Source organism: Tachypleus tridentatus, chromosome 7 (genome assembly GCF_004210375.1).
Source record: "Tachypleus tridentatus isolate NWPU-2018 chromosome 7, ASM421037v1, whole genome shotgun sequence".
Lineage (NCBI taxonomy): Eukaryota > Metazoa > Arthropoda > Merostomata > Xiphosura > Limulidae > Tachypleus > Tachypleus tridentatus.
The window spans coordinates 74,921,005-74,935,693 of record NC_134831.1 but is presented as its reverse complement, the minus strand read 5'-3'; the positions used below and the strand labels follow the sequence as shown (position 1 = coordinate 74,935,693).

At 31.2% G+C, this 14,689-nt stretch overlaps 1 protein-coding gene across 6 annotated transcripts in view; it reads right to left on the bottom strand.

The window, feature by feature from the left end:
* Window positions 1-14,689, bottom strand: part of LOC143255988 (uncharacterized) — a 98,275-nt gene that overhangs the window by 55,437 nt on the left and 28,149 nt on the right. For 5 of the 6 annotated variants that reach the window (XM_076512499.1, XM_076512502.1, XM_076512501.1 and 2 more), the window contains 2 exons: window positions 13,696-13,769; window positions 6,670-6,787 (listed from right to left, as the gene is read on the bottom strand). In XM_076512499.1, the coding sequence (XP_076368614.1) occupies window positions 6,670-6,787; window positions 13,696-13,749 (172 nt within the window). In that variant the 5' untranslated portion in view covers window positions 13,750-13,769. Of the gene's footprint in view, window positions 1-5,374; window positions 5,516-6,669; window positions 6,788-13,695; window positions 13,770-14,689 lie in introns of those variants that run through there. The other variant, XM_076512504.1, reaches the window with a different exon arrangement.

The window sequence follows — 14,689 nt, the reverse complement described above, 5'->3', positions numbered from 1 at the left end:
TTGACCTTATTAGGTCATCTTCAGGTTAACAAGGAGTTTCCAACTGGCCATTGCCAGGCATCTTTGGGTACAAGATTGTAAGTAGCATTGCAGTCAGATGTTAGGTTATTAATACAGGTATGAAGGTGTTCCTTTATACTGGTTTAATTTTCGTTTGAGTTCTTGTATAAGTAGAAATTCTTTGATTTTGCATTTGTTTCCCTACTTAGTAGGTTGGTGTTTTTCTATGAATATGTTGTGCTTATTTGATTTGCAGTGCTTAAAAACATGTAAAGATTTTTTTTGTGCATGTTCTTTAAATCCAGTTTCTATTTTTCTGCTTGTTTCTCCAATATAAAAGTTGTGGTAGTTGTTACATTGTATTTTATAAATAATAGAGGTGTTATGTTTGTCAGTGTAGTTTTTGCACCATGTAGATTTTAGTTTTGTACTTAGTTTAAGAATGAATTTATTGTTAACAGGAATGTAGTTTTTCAAAATGTTGGTTATTTTATTTGGCATTTCATTGAATGTATTGTTTGTTGTTGACTGCTGTTGGTCTAGTTGTGCGTGCATGTGTGCACACGCCCAGGCATACTTTTTAATCAGATTTTGAAGGAAATTTGTCGAGGTTTTATTTTACCGATTTTGTCATTAATTTTAATCAGGTGAGCATAGTTTTGTGGCTGAGTTTGATTTCTTTATACATTGAATTTTTGTTTTGTTTCCAAGGAATGGAGTCCGGTATGAATTATTTTTCTGTGGATTTCCGTTTTGTGCATCAGTTCTTGTAATCCTGAGGTTGAAAAATGATATTTAGTTTTTTATGTCCACAGGTGAACTTAATGAAGGGTGTATGGAGTTAACATGGTTGAAAATAATTGTTCTGTGGATGGAAATCCAGCAATTGTATCATCAACATATCTGTACCAATATAGTGGTGGGTGTAAGGTTAAATTGATTGCTTGAAATTAAATCTGTTTCATGAAAATGTTAGCTAGAACTGATGACACAGGACTACGCACACTTATACCACTTATTTGTTTGTAGTTTTGATCATTGAACATAAAGTTAGTTTTCATGGTAGTAAATTATATGAGTTGCTAACTGGTTGCTGGGAATGTATATTAATGGGTTGTAATGTACACGAGTCAGTCTTAAGTAGTTAGGAACAGATTTTTTGAGATTGTTGTGTTTTTTCACTTTTAGCATTTTTAGTTGGTTTTTGTTGCATTTGTGTATTGGCTTAAATTTGTACCTGAAGCTGTTATTTTCTGAATGTACTCATTTGTGTTCATTATTACTATTGTATTACCTTTATCTGCTTTCAGAATATATGTTGTCTTGTTTCAGATTGTTTATAAAATTAATATTCTGTGCAAGTCTGTGTTTTAACTTTCTTTCCTCTGAAATTGAAAGTTTAGTGTGAATTTTGAAAAAGATACTGTTTTGGGTAGTTTCAGTGAAATAGATGTTTTCAGTTCCACCTGGAAAGATGGTTACAAAGGGAATTGCTATCAAAGTTGTCTTCTTTCTTGTGGTTGCTTTGTTGTTTCACTGGTGTTTTTGGTTTGTGTAGATTGGATCAGTAGTGTTCTGGCTGTCATTTCAATGGACAGCACACTTCTTGATGTTACTGCAAAGTTGAGTCTTGTTTAGCAGATCTCTATAGTGCTTAATTGTTGGCCAATATGTTAATTAAGGTTGATTGATTGTTCATCAAAATTTTTTTGTTGGCACCTTAGTTGATCCAGTTTTTTTTCTTGTGGAGGGTTCTCTTTTCCTTGTACTTTTTATTGCTGATTAGACTGTGTTGCACTGTATGAATCCATAAATTTCCAGCTGAATGCAACAGGGCAGTTGATGGTCTAGATTTTTTGTGCAAGCCATTCAATTCTTGGTATTCTGAGTTTAACACAGCTTTTAGCAGTTTTTTTGTTAGTCATGGATAATGTTTGTACAATGATTAAAATTCTTGGATACTTTTACTTTCACAAAATTAGGGATTAGTTTTCCATTTCAGCACTGAGATAAAACAAAACAAATGCCATTTCTTCTGTTGACAATTTTTTATCTAAGTTTCTTATTTTTGTTAGAATTGCACAAGCATGTATGGTTGACAATGGGGTTATGTAAGTAGGTTCAAGTGTAATGGAGTTTTCAACAGATACATAACACACAAAGAAACAGTATGGACTTATCTTGAATAATCACCATAGTGAAATAATTCATGAAGACAAACCCACCTGAAGTAAAAATGTATTCTAAAGATGACTATCATGGGTATTAAAACTTTGATTAACCCCCCTGTGATGGGTCATGGAGTCAAAGACCATGACATCATGTTTGTTAACTTGCATTAAACATTTTATTGAACCACTATTTTACAAATTTGTCAACAAGTTTGGAATCAAGTTGTAGATTACACTATATAACAAAATTACTTTTTCTTGTTCCTTGACAGAAAGTGTTATTTTCCAATTGCTTATGCCTAAAGTAAATGGAAAAGACCTATTTTTCTCTTCATACTTTGCTTTTGTGACCTAGGAGCATGCAAAAAAAACATGATGGGAGACTATATTTGGGGGCTGATACAAGAAAGTGATTTACATTACAGTTGTAAAAATCGAAAACTACTCACTTTTAAACATTTGTTTATTTTTGTATAACTTTAGTATAAATACATGTAAATCTTGATTCATATGTTGTTTTATTCAGACATTATGAAAATAATGTGCAAATTTGCCTGTTTTTACATAGAAAATAGGCTAATTTCTGAACTTCATTACCCAGGTCACAAAAGTAAGGTTTGAAGGGAATAGCCATTTTCTATACTTTAAAAACATAAGCAATTAAGAAATAACACATACTATCCAGGAACAAAATGTGTTACATAGTGTTATAATTCAAACTTTAATATTATACGAGTTAATTTCATAATTTAAAAGCAAATATTCAAAAAACACCCAAATATAGATTTTAGTGAGCCACAGAGTATGTTGAATGCAGCATTGTTTAAAATTAGAAGGGATGTCAACATACTAAATCTATAGTTTTGTACAAATTATTAACTCAAATTAATATATAACAAGCCAGAATATAAAATAAAAACCAATTTATTTTACTGAGGTATGGCTAATGAACTGAATCAAACCCAATGGGACCATTCACCTCTTTCCATTTTCAGAAACGGTCCCTCATATACTCTTCATTACATGATGTGAATAACCAATCAACATATTAGAATATCCCCTAGTGGTTTTCACCTATATCAATGTGTGAAAAAATTTCACATTTTTTCATACCAGATTTTCAACAAGGTAGGTTGTGTCTTTAGTCTGCTCAAAGTTTCAAATTTGTTTTGAAACAAATACATCTTGGTTGTTAAGCTTAGTAAATTAAATGAAATCCTATGGTATCAGTGTAGTTATTTACGGATTTTTTGGTTATTCAATTGTATTATAAAATCTAAAAAAGTTTGATGCCCTCCTTATGCAAAATTTTAAAAGGCTTAGCAACCTATGCCCAGCAGCAACTGAGTTCAAAGGTCTCAGTGAGAAATAATTGTTTGCTTTACTTCTTGATTTATTATTCTATATTTTAAGAAAAGTTTAATAATTTATTCCTAAATAGTAATTATCTACATACATGTACAGTGTATAATAACTGAAATGAGACTATTACAAAATACTAGTCCACTAAATAACAGGGAGACTAAATGTCAGTTTTATATTACTGGGTATGTGACCCAAGTGCACATGCAACACATCAGTGAAAGGTCAATATAATAAAAATATATACAAATATACAGTCATGAGACTTAAGCGACTTAGACAAAAATTTATATCTTTGTGCTATATGTAGTCATTCTAGCATGAAAAAAGCATAATTTATATTCTTTTTTTGTTATGGTTATTTGGGTGGTCAAGTGACAGGCCCCACATAGTTAAGAGTATAGAAAGATTTTGTAGGATGAAGAATCATTTTTTAATCACAACAAAATCACTGCACTCAGACTAGTAATGATACACTCAACATTTTCATCAACAAATCTTTAGTAAAATATTTCATTAACAAATTTGATTTTTGCATACAAATTACTTGTAATCTTTTATTTTGCATTTTTGTCCCTACCTAGTATGTTTTCTCTGGTTATTAATCAATTGCTGGATTCACATCTACAGAACACACTTCTTTTCAAACAAGTTAACTTCATACACTGTAATATTAAGTTCACCTATGAACATAAGACTAACCAAATAACATTTCTCAATCTCAAGATTACAAGGACTGATACACAAAACAGAAATCCACAGAAAAATCACCTACAACACAGAATTATACATTCCCTAGAATTAAACATGTGAAAGAAAAAACTCATTAAGAAACTAAATATGCACAACCACAAAACTATTCATACCTGATAAAATTAAGGATGAAATCAACCAGGTAAAACACTATCAACAAATTTGCTTCAAAAAATTACATACACTCAACACCTAGACCAACAACAGTCAACAACAAACAATAAACTATAAAACCTTACACTGTTTTTTACCATGTATTCCTAATATTAGCAATGAAATAACTAACATCTGGAAAACACTACATTCCAGCAAACACTAAAGTCATTCATAAACCAGGTACAAAACTGAAATTCATACCATGTAGAAACTATATTGACAAACACAACACCAACATAATTCATAAAATACAATGCAACAACTGTCTCAACTTCTACATTGGAGAAACAAGCAGAAAAATGGAAACTAGATTCAAAAAACACTAAAAAACACCCTCACACGTTTTTGAACACTGCAACTCAACTAAATACAATGGAACCATAGAAAACACCTCGATACTAAGTAGAGAAACAAATATAAACAAAGGAAAAATCAAAGAAGCCCTGCTTATACAGCAACTAAAACCAAATTTAAACCAATATAAAGGAACATCTTTATACCTATACTAATCAATAACCTGACATCCATCTGCAATGCCCCTTACAATCTTGTACCCATTCATACTCTTGTCCCTAAGATGTGCCTTGTTAACCTGAAGATGACCTAAGAAAGTTGAAACATTGCTTTATTTTAAAGTTTTAATACCCATACCAACCTTCTTTAGTTCTAATGGTAATTTTCTATCTTTATTCTCACAGTATTTCTAGTTATTTTCAACACTGTATGTTACTGATAAAACAAATGCATGAAAATAAAACTATTTACACACACGTCTCATGAAGCATTTAAACTATGTAGGTTGCGAGTACATGTCAAACAAGGTCGACAAGACTATCAGGTCTATCAAAGATGCATTTTAAAATGTGGTTGTATATTGGACTGTTTCTTAAGACACAGTAGTCATGGGAAAGACATTCTTAAAAGCAACTTACAGTCAATTCGCCCTGAAGAGATACATCTCAGAATAGGTGCTGTTTGAAACTACATGTTATAATGTACTACTATCTGGAAAATAAGGTTTTCCACAGAAGAACAAGAGACCATTGTTTTTCTTTTGTTTGCTCATGTGCATCTTTACATAGGTGCTGTTAATTCTAAGAAGCATCATAAACAAGTTTTTGTTCTCAGGTCTTCACACAGAACAGCAAGTCACAATCCTAAAAGAATACCATAACAGTTGATTTACATCAACCTTAATATCACCGAAAGAAATGAATCTAAAACCATAAAAAGACCCAAAATTTACTATAAGAAGGAATATCTAGTCCAACAATAGATTAAGAATATTTATAAATGAGAATTTATTTGAACTATCAATCTCAAAGAATTCCAAGCTTTTTCTAATATTAGACATTTGAGGGATAAGGAAAAATAATGATCTACTTAAATGTTGAAAAAGTAACTTCTGCTTCAAGTCAGATTCCTATGATAGAAACAATTAGATGAAGCTTCAGATTGAGTTGTTCAAAAATTAATAACTGCCTTTAAAGTTGTTGATATAATGTGCAAAAAAAAAAAAAAAATTGCAACAGATGTAGGTAAACATGCATACCTTTGGGAACTTCTAACTACGTTCACCAATCCCACAGTTGCTAACAGATTTCCAATATGAAAATCAAAACTAAGAGCCACTCTGAGTCAAATGGTGTTTCAGAGTTTTTAATTATTTCCTCAGAATTTGATACAATGAAAGATATATTTAGACATTATCTACAGGCAATGCTTTAATGTATGAATAGTTTGTATTTGTAGAATCAAAAATACAAGTTTGTTTTAAATTATTGTTAAATTCAATTTACATTCACATCATGGAAATTAAGAGTATTTATTACTGTATAATTCAAGTATTTCTGAACTGATGTGGGAATTATTTTATATCTGCACAATGAATATTAATAATTACAAATGCTTCTTAAAACTTCATTTGGCACACTTACATTTCAGTTTTGTGCAGAACTTAACAGGAAACTATAATGTACTCTCCTTACTAAGATATTTCACCTGCTAGTAACTGTTAAAAACCACAAATGTAATTAAATATTTCTAAAAAAAAAACAGAACAACCAGCCTCAAAAGTACCATAATTTGGTTTAAAAAATATTGGGAAACAAAATGCAACAATAAATATACAAATAAAAACTGTTGGATTGTACATTATCTTAACTTTTTTCTGGTTCTTCAAACCACTAGGCTTCTAATAAAGAAGTCCATCACAAGCTTCCCTTACCTTTACAATTTCCATTATTAAATCCTTTAGCTGTAGAGGAATTAACAGAATTGGTCTCTAATGTGTTACTAGAAAAGATTTCTGCATGAGGGTTTAGACTGGGGTCATCAGGTTTAACCTGTAATAAATAATAATAAAAAACCAAGTTAGTCCTATGTGCACAGATGACATTCTGTAAGATACTATGTATATTTACATCAGTGTTACTTCACAATATACTGAGCAAAAATCTGTAGATGTATTTCAGAGGTTCCAGAGGTCATGCTAATGCAAAGTGTATAAAAGTGCTTTTTATTCTTCACATGAACATAACCTTGCACTTTGACTTAAAAGTCCAAGAGATGTTCAATTTAGATGTATCTCGAGTACAAATACATTTGTAACAAATGACTGTTTATGTACAACAAACTTCTATTTTAAATCAGACCTTGCCATATTTCACACAAGACATACGCACAGCAGATTTGAAGTTATAATTAAAATTCTTTCTCCAATATGAGGTTGGGCCAACGAACTGAACTCTTGCATATCTGGTTACTAATCAAAAATTAAAAGCACTGCTTCACCTGCAAATTGTAGTTGAAACCAATAATTACAACACAGCAATGTTCAACAAATAATATCTATAACACTCTTCGTAAATATGTTGTAATTTCATAACCAGTAATCTTAGTTTTTGATTCATTTTTTCTATACTTAATGTGCTATTAACAGCAACTTGAATTACTTGTATCCTGTTTCACTCTATATGGTATTAATAAAATGTAGAAATTTGATTTTCTCCAAAGTAAACGCAAAGCCCATGAAGAACAGGTGGAAATGTTTATATTTATATAAATATATAAAATTGTACAAAACTGAGTTCAAAAACATTCAAACATGACAAAGAACCAACAGTAGTTTATCTACCTGCATACAAACTTATCAGATAGCTTGAAGTTCGAAGTGTTTAACTATTTATAAGATAAAAGTTAACATTTTCCTAAACTGAAAAATGTATTTCCAGTAACACTTTTCTCTGCTTAAACAATATATAGAATCCAACAACGAGTAGGTGGAGACAAGAGTGCAAGCATTTTCTGCACAGGACAGGGGTGTGACCAAGATAAGAGTAGTACACAAGCAAGGGAACCACACTACATCCAGAACAAGCATGTTTTTTGCCTGAATACACCTTCTGCCAACACCTAAGGATGAAGTATTAGACCAAAGTAATTGCAGTTAAGAATTCCAATGAGTTGCAAAAGCACCAATCATTGGAAACCTGAAATGAGAGCAAAGTCACTTAAAAACTTGTGATGTAACATCCATTCTATCAGAAAAATCTGGTTAGGATGAGAAAAATGATCCATAACTACATTCATGCTGAAAGATTGGTAAAATGAGAATGACTCCTGTAGAAAATATTCACAGCAAGAAAATAAAGATTGAAAATGTGTGCCCCTTTGATGAATGAGATATCACCGTGGAATTGCCAAAATGTATCATGACAATTTTTCTATTCAAGAAAGAGAGACATCACCCAGTGTACATTGAGTTCAAAAACAATGATGTGGATGGTAGCCTCATCTTCCATCTAAATACCTTGGAACTCCTAAACTCCAAGGAATCATAATCTGTTTAAAGTGATCACACGTTCCAATCTAGAACCCCACAGGTCCAATAGGACATCCCACCACTGGGAATCTTAACATAACCCCCTTCTTGGTGGTGATAATCCAAGGCATGCTGTTTATATACAAACACACACACACACTGATGGCCAAACTCTTAAAACCAATGAACATAAAGAAAAAATATGCATTTTGCCTTGTTAGACTCAACCACTTATTTGAGTAGAGCTTCGAAAGATGAAAATAAAAGGGAAAATAAAAATAAACTTTTTTAGCATTTAATAGGGAAAATGTGAACACTATGAAATTAGCCTAAATACTAGCTGGTCAAAAGTTTAAGACCATACCAAAAAGAAGTCCTAACAGGGTAGGAAATGCCCAACCAGAGGTCTCAGTAGCGAGTTGTACGGCCGTCATTGCAAATAACAAACATTCGCTTTGGCATGGTTGATGTAAGCATTTGCAGAAGGCTGGCTGGAATGTTATTCCAAGTGGTGAAGATGGCTTCACAAAGATCACACACTGTTTGGAATTGACGTCCATGTCTACAGACTTCCTTACCATCCATTCCCAAACATTTTCAATGGGGATTCAGTTCCGGCAAACACGCTAAATGGTCCCAAAAGAATCACGTTATTTGTCATGAAAAAGCCCTTTGTCCTGTGGGCATTATGTATTGCAGCATTGTCCTGCTGAGAGATCCAGTCATTTCCACACAAGTGAGGGCCTTCAGTCAATAAGGATGGTCTCTCCAACATGCCAATGAAGCCAGCTGCTGTTTGACACCCCTGTATAATCTAAAGCTCCATTGTTTCATAGGAGAAAGCACCCCAGATCATGATGGAACCTCCTCCATTGTGTCATGTAGAAAAGGTCTCCAGTGGGATATCCTTATTGTGCCATTAACGTTGGAAGCCATGTGGATCATCCAGGTTATCTTTTTCTCTCAGAGAAAAAAAACCTTCCACTTTTCTACATCCCATGTTTGGTGCTTCTAAGCAAAGTATAACCGAGCTGTTTCGTTGTGTGGAAGGAGGCATGGCCTTTAAAGATGTTTACGGTTTTTAAAGCCTTTCTCTCGTAGATGCCGTCTTATTGTTCTTGAGCTGCATTCTGCATCCATAAGGGCCTTAATTTGGTTCGACAATCAGCTGGTGTCTTGCAGGACAACCTGTTGAATCCTCCTGCTCAATGGCGGTAATATTTTCATGGGGTGACCACTTGCAAATTTCTTAAAAGATCCTGAGGGATACGGAACAAGAATTTCAACAGCAGTTTTATTATGCCTAATCTCACTAGCAATGGCATGTTGAGAGAGACCTTGTTTTTGCAGCTCAACAATTCTGCCACGTTCAAACTCTGTCAATGTTTTAGCCTTTGCCATGTTTTTACTCAATGTAACACAGAAGGTGCCAATAGGAGATGTCGACAATGCTAATGCTTGAACAAAAAATTACTAAAGTTTGTTACATGTTTACCGATTAACGCTTCGTTTCAGTATGGTCTTAAACTTTTAACCAGCTAGTATTTAGGATAATTTCAGTGTTCAAATTTTCCTTATTAAATGCTGAAAAAGTGTTTTATTTTTATTTGCCCTTCTCTTATTTTCATTTTTTGAAGCTCTACTGAAATAAGTGGTTGAGTGTAACAATGCAAAATGCATATGTTTTCTTTATGTTCATTGGCCTGAAGATTTTGGCCAGCACTGAGTGTGTGCATATATGGAAGACAAGGCATAGCTATTTCATCATATGAGTGGCATATCATATGCCATGAGCAGCAATATCAAGAACTAGACTCAAATGCAACAATGGAAAACCTTAAAACCTCACAGATTCAATTAACCGTCTAAATAAAAGGGGCTGGAGGTGATTGATCAAAATTGTCTTCTGTCAAGGCCAACCTTGGAAAGCAAGGAGCCAGGAAAAAAGTAAATTCTCCTTAGCTGGTCCAGGGCCATTTGCAATACTAAACAAGTTTTAATTTTGTAACTTCAAAAGGAAGTATTTCAATAAATTCTCAATATATATAAATATATTTTACCAGAATTATGCATCTTAAAATTTCTCTCCACCCCTATATGCTGGTTTCTCAGTTTCTAAGGGATTACATACATTTATACTACATACATACACATGGGCTAAAATTGAAATGCAAGTCAGTTCTTGCTTTAATGAATTGTACTGTAAACTGCAACTCACATGCCATGTCTCTTCTAGTACAAGTCATCTCAAAAAAATTCTGAAATAATTCTGGCATTTTTTACTGGATTATTTATAAACATACAAAATAGCAACCTATGTCCAGCAACATCAGTATAAAGGTTGTAATAAGAAAGGATAATTGTCTGCTTTACTTTGTGATTATCATTCTAAATTTTAAGAAAAACAAATTTAATAATTTATTTTTAAACAGTAATAATTTATATACATAAATATGATGTATAATAACTGAAATTGACAATATTAAAAATTCTAGTCCACTAAAACACAGCCAAGATAGGGAAGACGAAAGGTCAATTTTATATTGTTGGATAAATGAGAGCATGTGCACCACACCAATGCTAGTTTTGTTAGCTAGACGTGTGAAAGGTCTATATCATTGAGACTTAAGCTACTTAGACTAAACATTTGTATTTTCATGTTATAATATGTAATGATTTTTAGTACAACAAAGCATAATTTACATTTCTTTCCTAATTTCTTTTTGATGGTTATGAGATTGGTTAAGTGACAGATCTTAGAGTATAGAAAATAACAAAACAGTCTCACTGAAAACAAACATTTGAGATTTTTGGGAGGAAAAATAGTTTTTTTTAATCATAACATGAAATCACTTTGCACTCAAACTAGTAACAAAACAATTTTCACAAACAAATCTCTTGTAAAAAATAGTTCATCACAAACCTTGATTTTTTTTTTTTTACAAAATACTTGTAATCATATGCAGACATGTAGACACACTTGCATATATTATACTGAGCTTGTCATGAAAGAGTTAATATACATTTCCTTTTTACAGCATATTCCCTTACCAGTTAGACTTTAGTTCTTATTTCTAAAACACAGATACCTAAACATTTAATTAAAATACACTAGGAAAATAGTAACTGCATTTTGTTTACATTCACCATCTCAAATCCCCTTCTTAATGTTTAATAGCTCTTAATAGTATTATCATAGATTAACTTATACACTACACATTTCAATTATGTTTTGGACAGAAACCTATTAATATTTAGCTTAATAAAATCATGATTTTCAAATTAACTAAACTAAATAAAGACTAAGTTATTCACTTTTCTGTGCTTCACAGTAATGTTGACATTATTGAACTTCATCTAAAATTTCAGTGATAGTACAAGAAACCTCTTTTTAAATCATAAATTTTGTTCTTTTGATACATTAATATTACCTATAAAATAAAAACATTTTTCAAAAAACATTCTGTAGGCAACAAAGTTAACAAGTTAATATGAACTCAAATTACATAATTCCCAATTCACTACTAGAAATAGTTTTGAAGGGAAAACTCCATGATTAATCTTCATAAAATTCAAAAGCAGGGATATGAAAGGTACATTTACATTAAAGATATTTTGCAATGAAATTCATCACCTAACAATGTTTCATGAGGCAAAATGCTAGTTATCTTGTATTATTTTGATCATGCATGCTTCAAATTATATTAAACAAATAAATAACTGTTAAAGGTTGATACTTTGTAAAATTGTTGCTCATGAAAATATAATGATAAAGTTCTCATTAATAAATTGAAACATGCAGTTAAAAAAATAAGACTAGATAAAATAGTAACTGAAAATAATTTATACAGATTATATAGTTTCTGTAAATAACTCATTTTAATACTTGTATGAAATAACAGCTTTGAAAATACAAACAGATTTCATTGTAATATTTTTTCTTCAAGAATTCTTGCAAGTTACATTTTTTAACATGTAAATTTTTTTCAGTTGAAAAAAGATTCAATTTCAGTATTTATGACCATTACTATATAAATATATTTTTGTTTATTTTCAATGATTTTCTTTGCCCATCTAATCAGTTACCTAGACCAATAAGGCTTCATGCAAACATCTAATAGACTTCTCAGGGGAACAAAATAGTCATCGGGAAAATGATCTAAATGCATACATCTCATTCTTTATCTGAAACTGCAACATTGTAATTCATACAAAGTACATGTTAAAGTAAGACTTCAAAAGAAATTAATACTAAAACTGGTGGAAGTTCACTTTGTTTCAATGCAAAAACTTTCACTGAAATTGAAAGCTGCATCAGCTTATATAATTGAAAAAACATTTTCACATTTAGATCACTAGCCTTGAGGTTTTATAAAATATAAAAAATTACACCATAGCATGAAAGTAAGGTTGAGAAACAACAATTAGCTGAAACCAATTAAACTACATTTCTACTGAAAGTACATGGTTTGAATTAGCATTTTGTTCAAAATTATGATTTTCCTAAAATGAGCTACGAGTTCTGTATTAAACACGTACACAATTATGGAAATTGTTTGGAACACATGAAACCAACCCTAAATCAAAATTTGTAAATAAAATTTTAGTACAAATTAGATATATAAAAACTTGGTGAATAAAATCAAACCAGCCAATATTAAGTTTTGTAAAGAGTTATTCATACTGGGACAATAGGAGAATTGCAAAAAATGTAAATCTAAATGAAGTCTCAATTAATTGCTTCATTTAATCCTCAGTAATTAAAATTATAACTTAACAGCCCTGCTGGCCATTTCTCCAACTACCTCAGAGGTTTTTTCAGAGCTTCTGTATCTTTTAGCAATCTCTAAATCAAACATTTTGGTAATTTTTCAAGAATGTTCCAAAATTGCCACAGGAAGATTGTGTTCCAACATGGAGGCAAATATTCTGCTCTGATCATATTTTCTGATTTTGTATCAAGTTTTATGTAAAAAGGGGTCAAGTTTATTAATTCAAAATGCTCTAAGAATTTTGTTGATATTTAGTAGTGTTGAGATATTTGTCATTTTCACATCTGTGAGCAATAAAAGAACACCACAAACACGTACATCTTGCACCATTTAACTCCTTTGAGAAAATTTTTAAAATACACAACATAAACCATAATAAACTCTATACACAGCTACTCTTAGTAAGTATCATACTCAATAAATCTAGTTTTCATTATTGTAGCACATTTTGTACTTTTAAATAAGCTATTAAACTTCATCCTCATTTAAGATATTTTTCACTTTAATATTTATTCTGAGAGATTACTGGCTTCATTCCAAAGTTCCAGATAAAACCAGCATTACACCTGATATCATTGGTGTTAAGCCTACAAATGGATGAGTGCTTTTATGTTTATGTACGTACTTTAAAACCCACAAAAAGTTAATATACACTTACAGTGTTGTTCAACTCCACAGTCACTTCTCTGTTGTCACCAAAGTCAGATGTCATGGAGTTGCTGGAGTGTCTAGCTGGTGAAGAAACGTCAATAAACAAATTTTAGTACACCAAGATAAAATTTACAGCTGTAAAAAGCATTTGTACTTAAATTTAAATATTAATGTTAGTAAAGATCATGACATAACAGCAATCAGATATGTGCCAAAATATTTCTAGTTAAAACTTCCCACAATATGATAAATATACATAGATCTTAATGAAAAATTGAACTAATATACCTTAGGGTACATTTTTCTCTTTGTTATGAAATACTGCAAAACACAATGAAGTTGCAAGAACTAGCTTTATAGAGGTGAAGCAATTGTAAGTATCAAAATGTCTGACAAACAAACATTCGAATAAGTTGACCTTATCCAGTTTACAACTCATATTTTGTGACAAACTGCAAAATAAATACTATCAAGAATTCCATTCACACAGACATTACTAGAGTTCAGAAAAATAATTTAATTCATTTTGTATTAAAAATTGTCAGTTTGATAAATTCACAAATTTTTTTTTTTATAAACAATTTTCAAACTTGATTTTTTGTACAAATTTTTATTACCAAACTAAATTTTAATTACAATGTTTACAAAGTAGTATTTAGCCAAGTGCTACTATAAGATTACTGTCTAAAAGAAATGTAATAGTATTCATAAATATTTCATATTCTCTCATCCCTATATTACTACCTTGGTAAATACTATTTTATTTTTTAGGTGACAAAACAAAATGAATTGCAAGCCAGTGCAATAGATATTGCTTCCCAGCAAAATACCCATATTTTATTTAATGTTCAAAATAATAGGTTAAATTGTTTTTATAACCAGAGGAAATGCAGCATAAGTGCACAAAATTTCTTTATGTGGGTTGACGATCCAAAGAAGATAAGTTTCAGATGTCAAAACTACAAAAAGGTTAAAATCATATTTAAGAGAAATTTGTCACT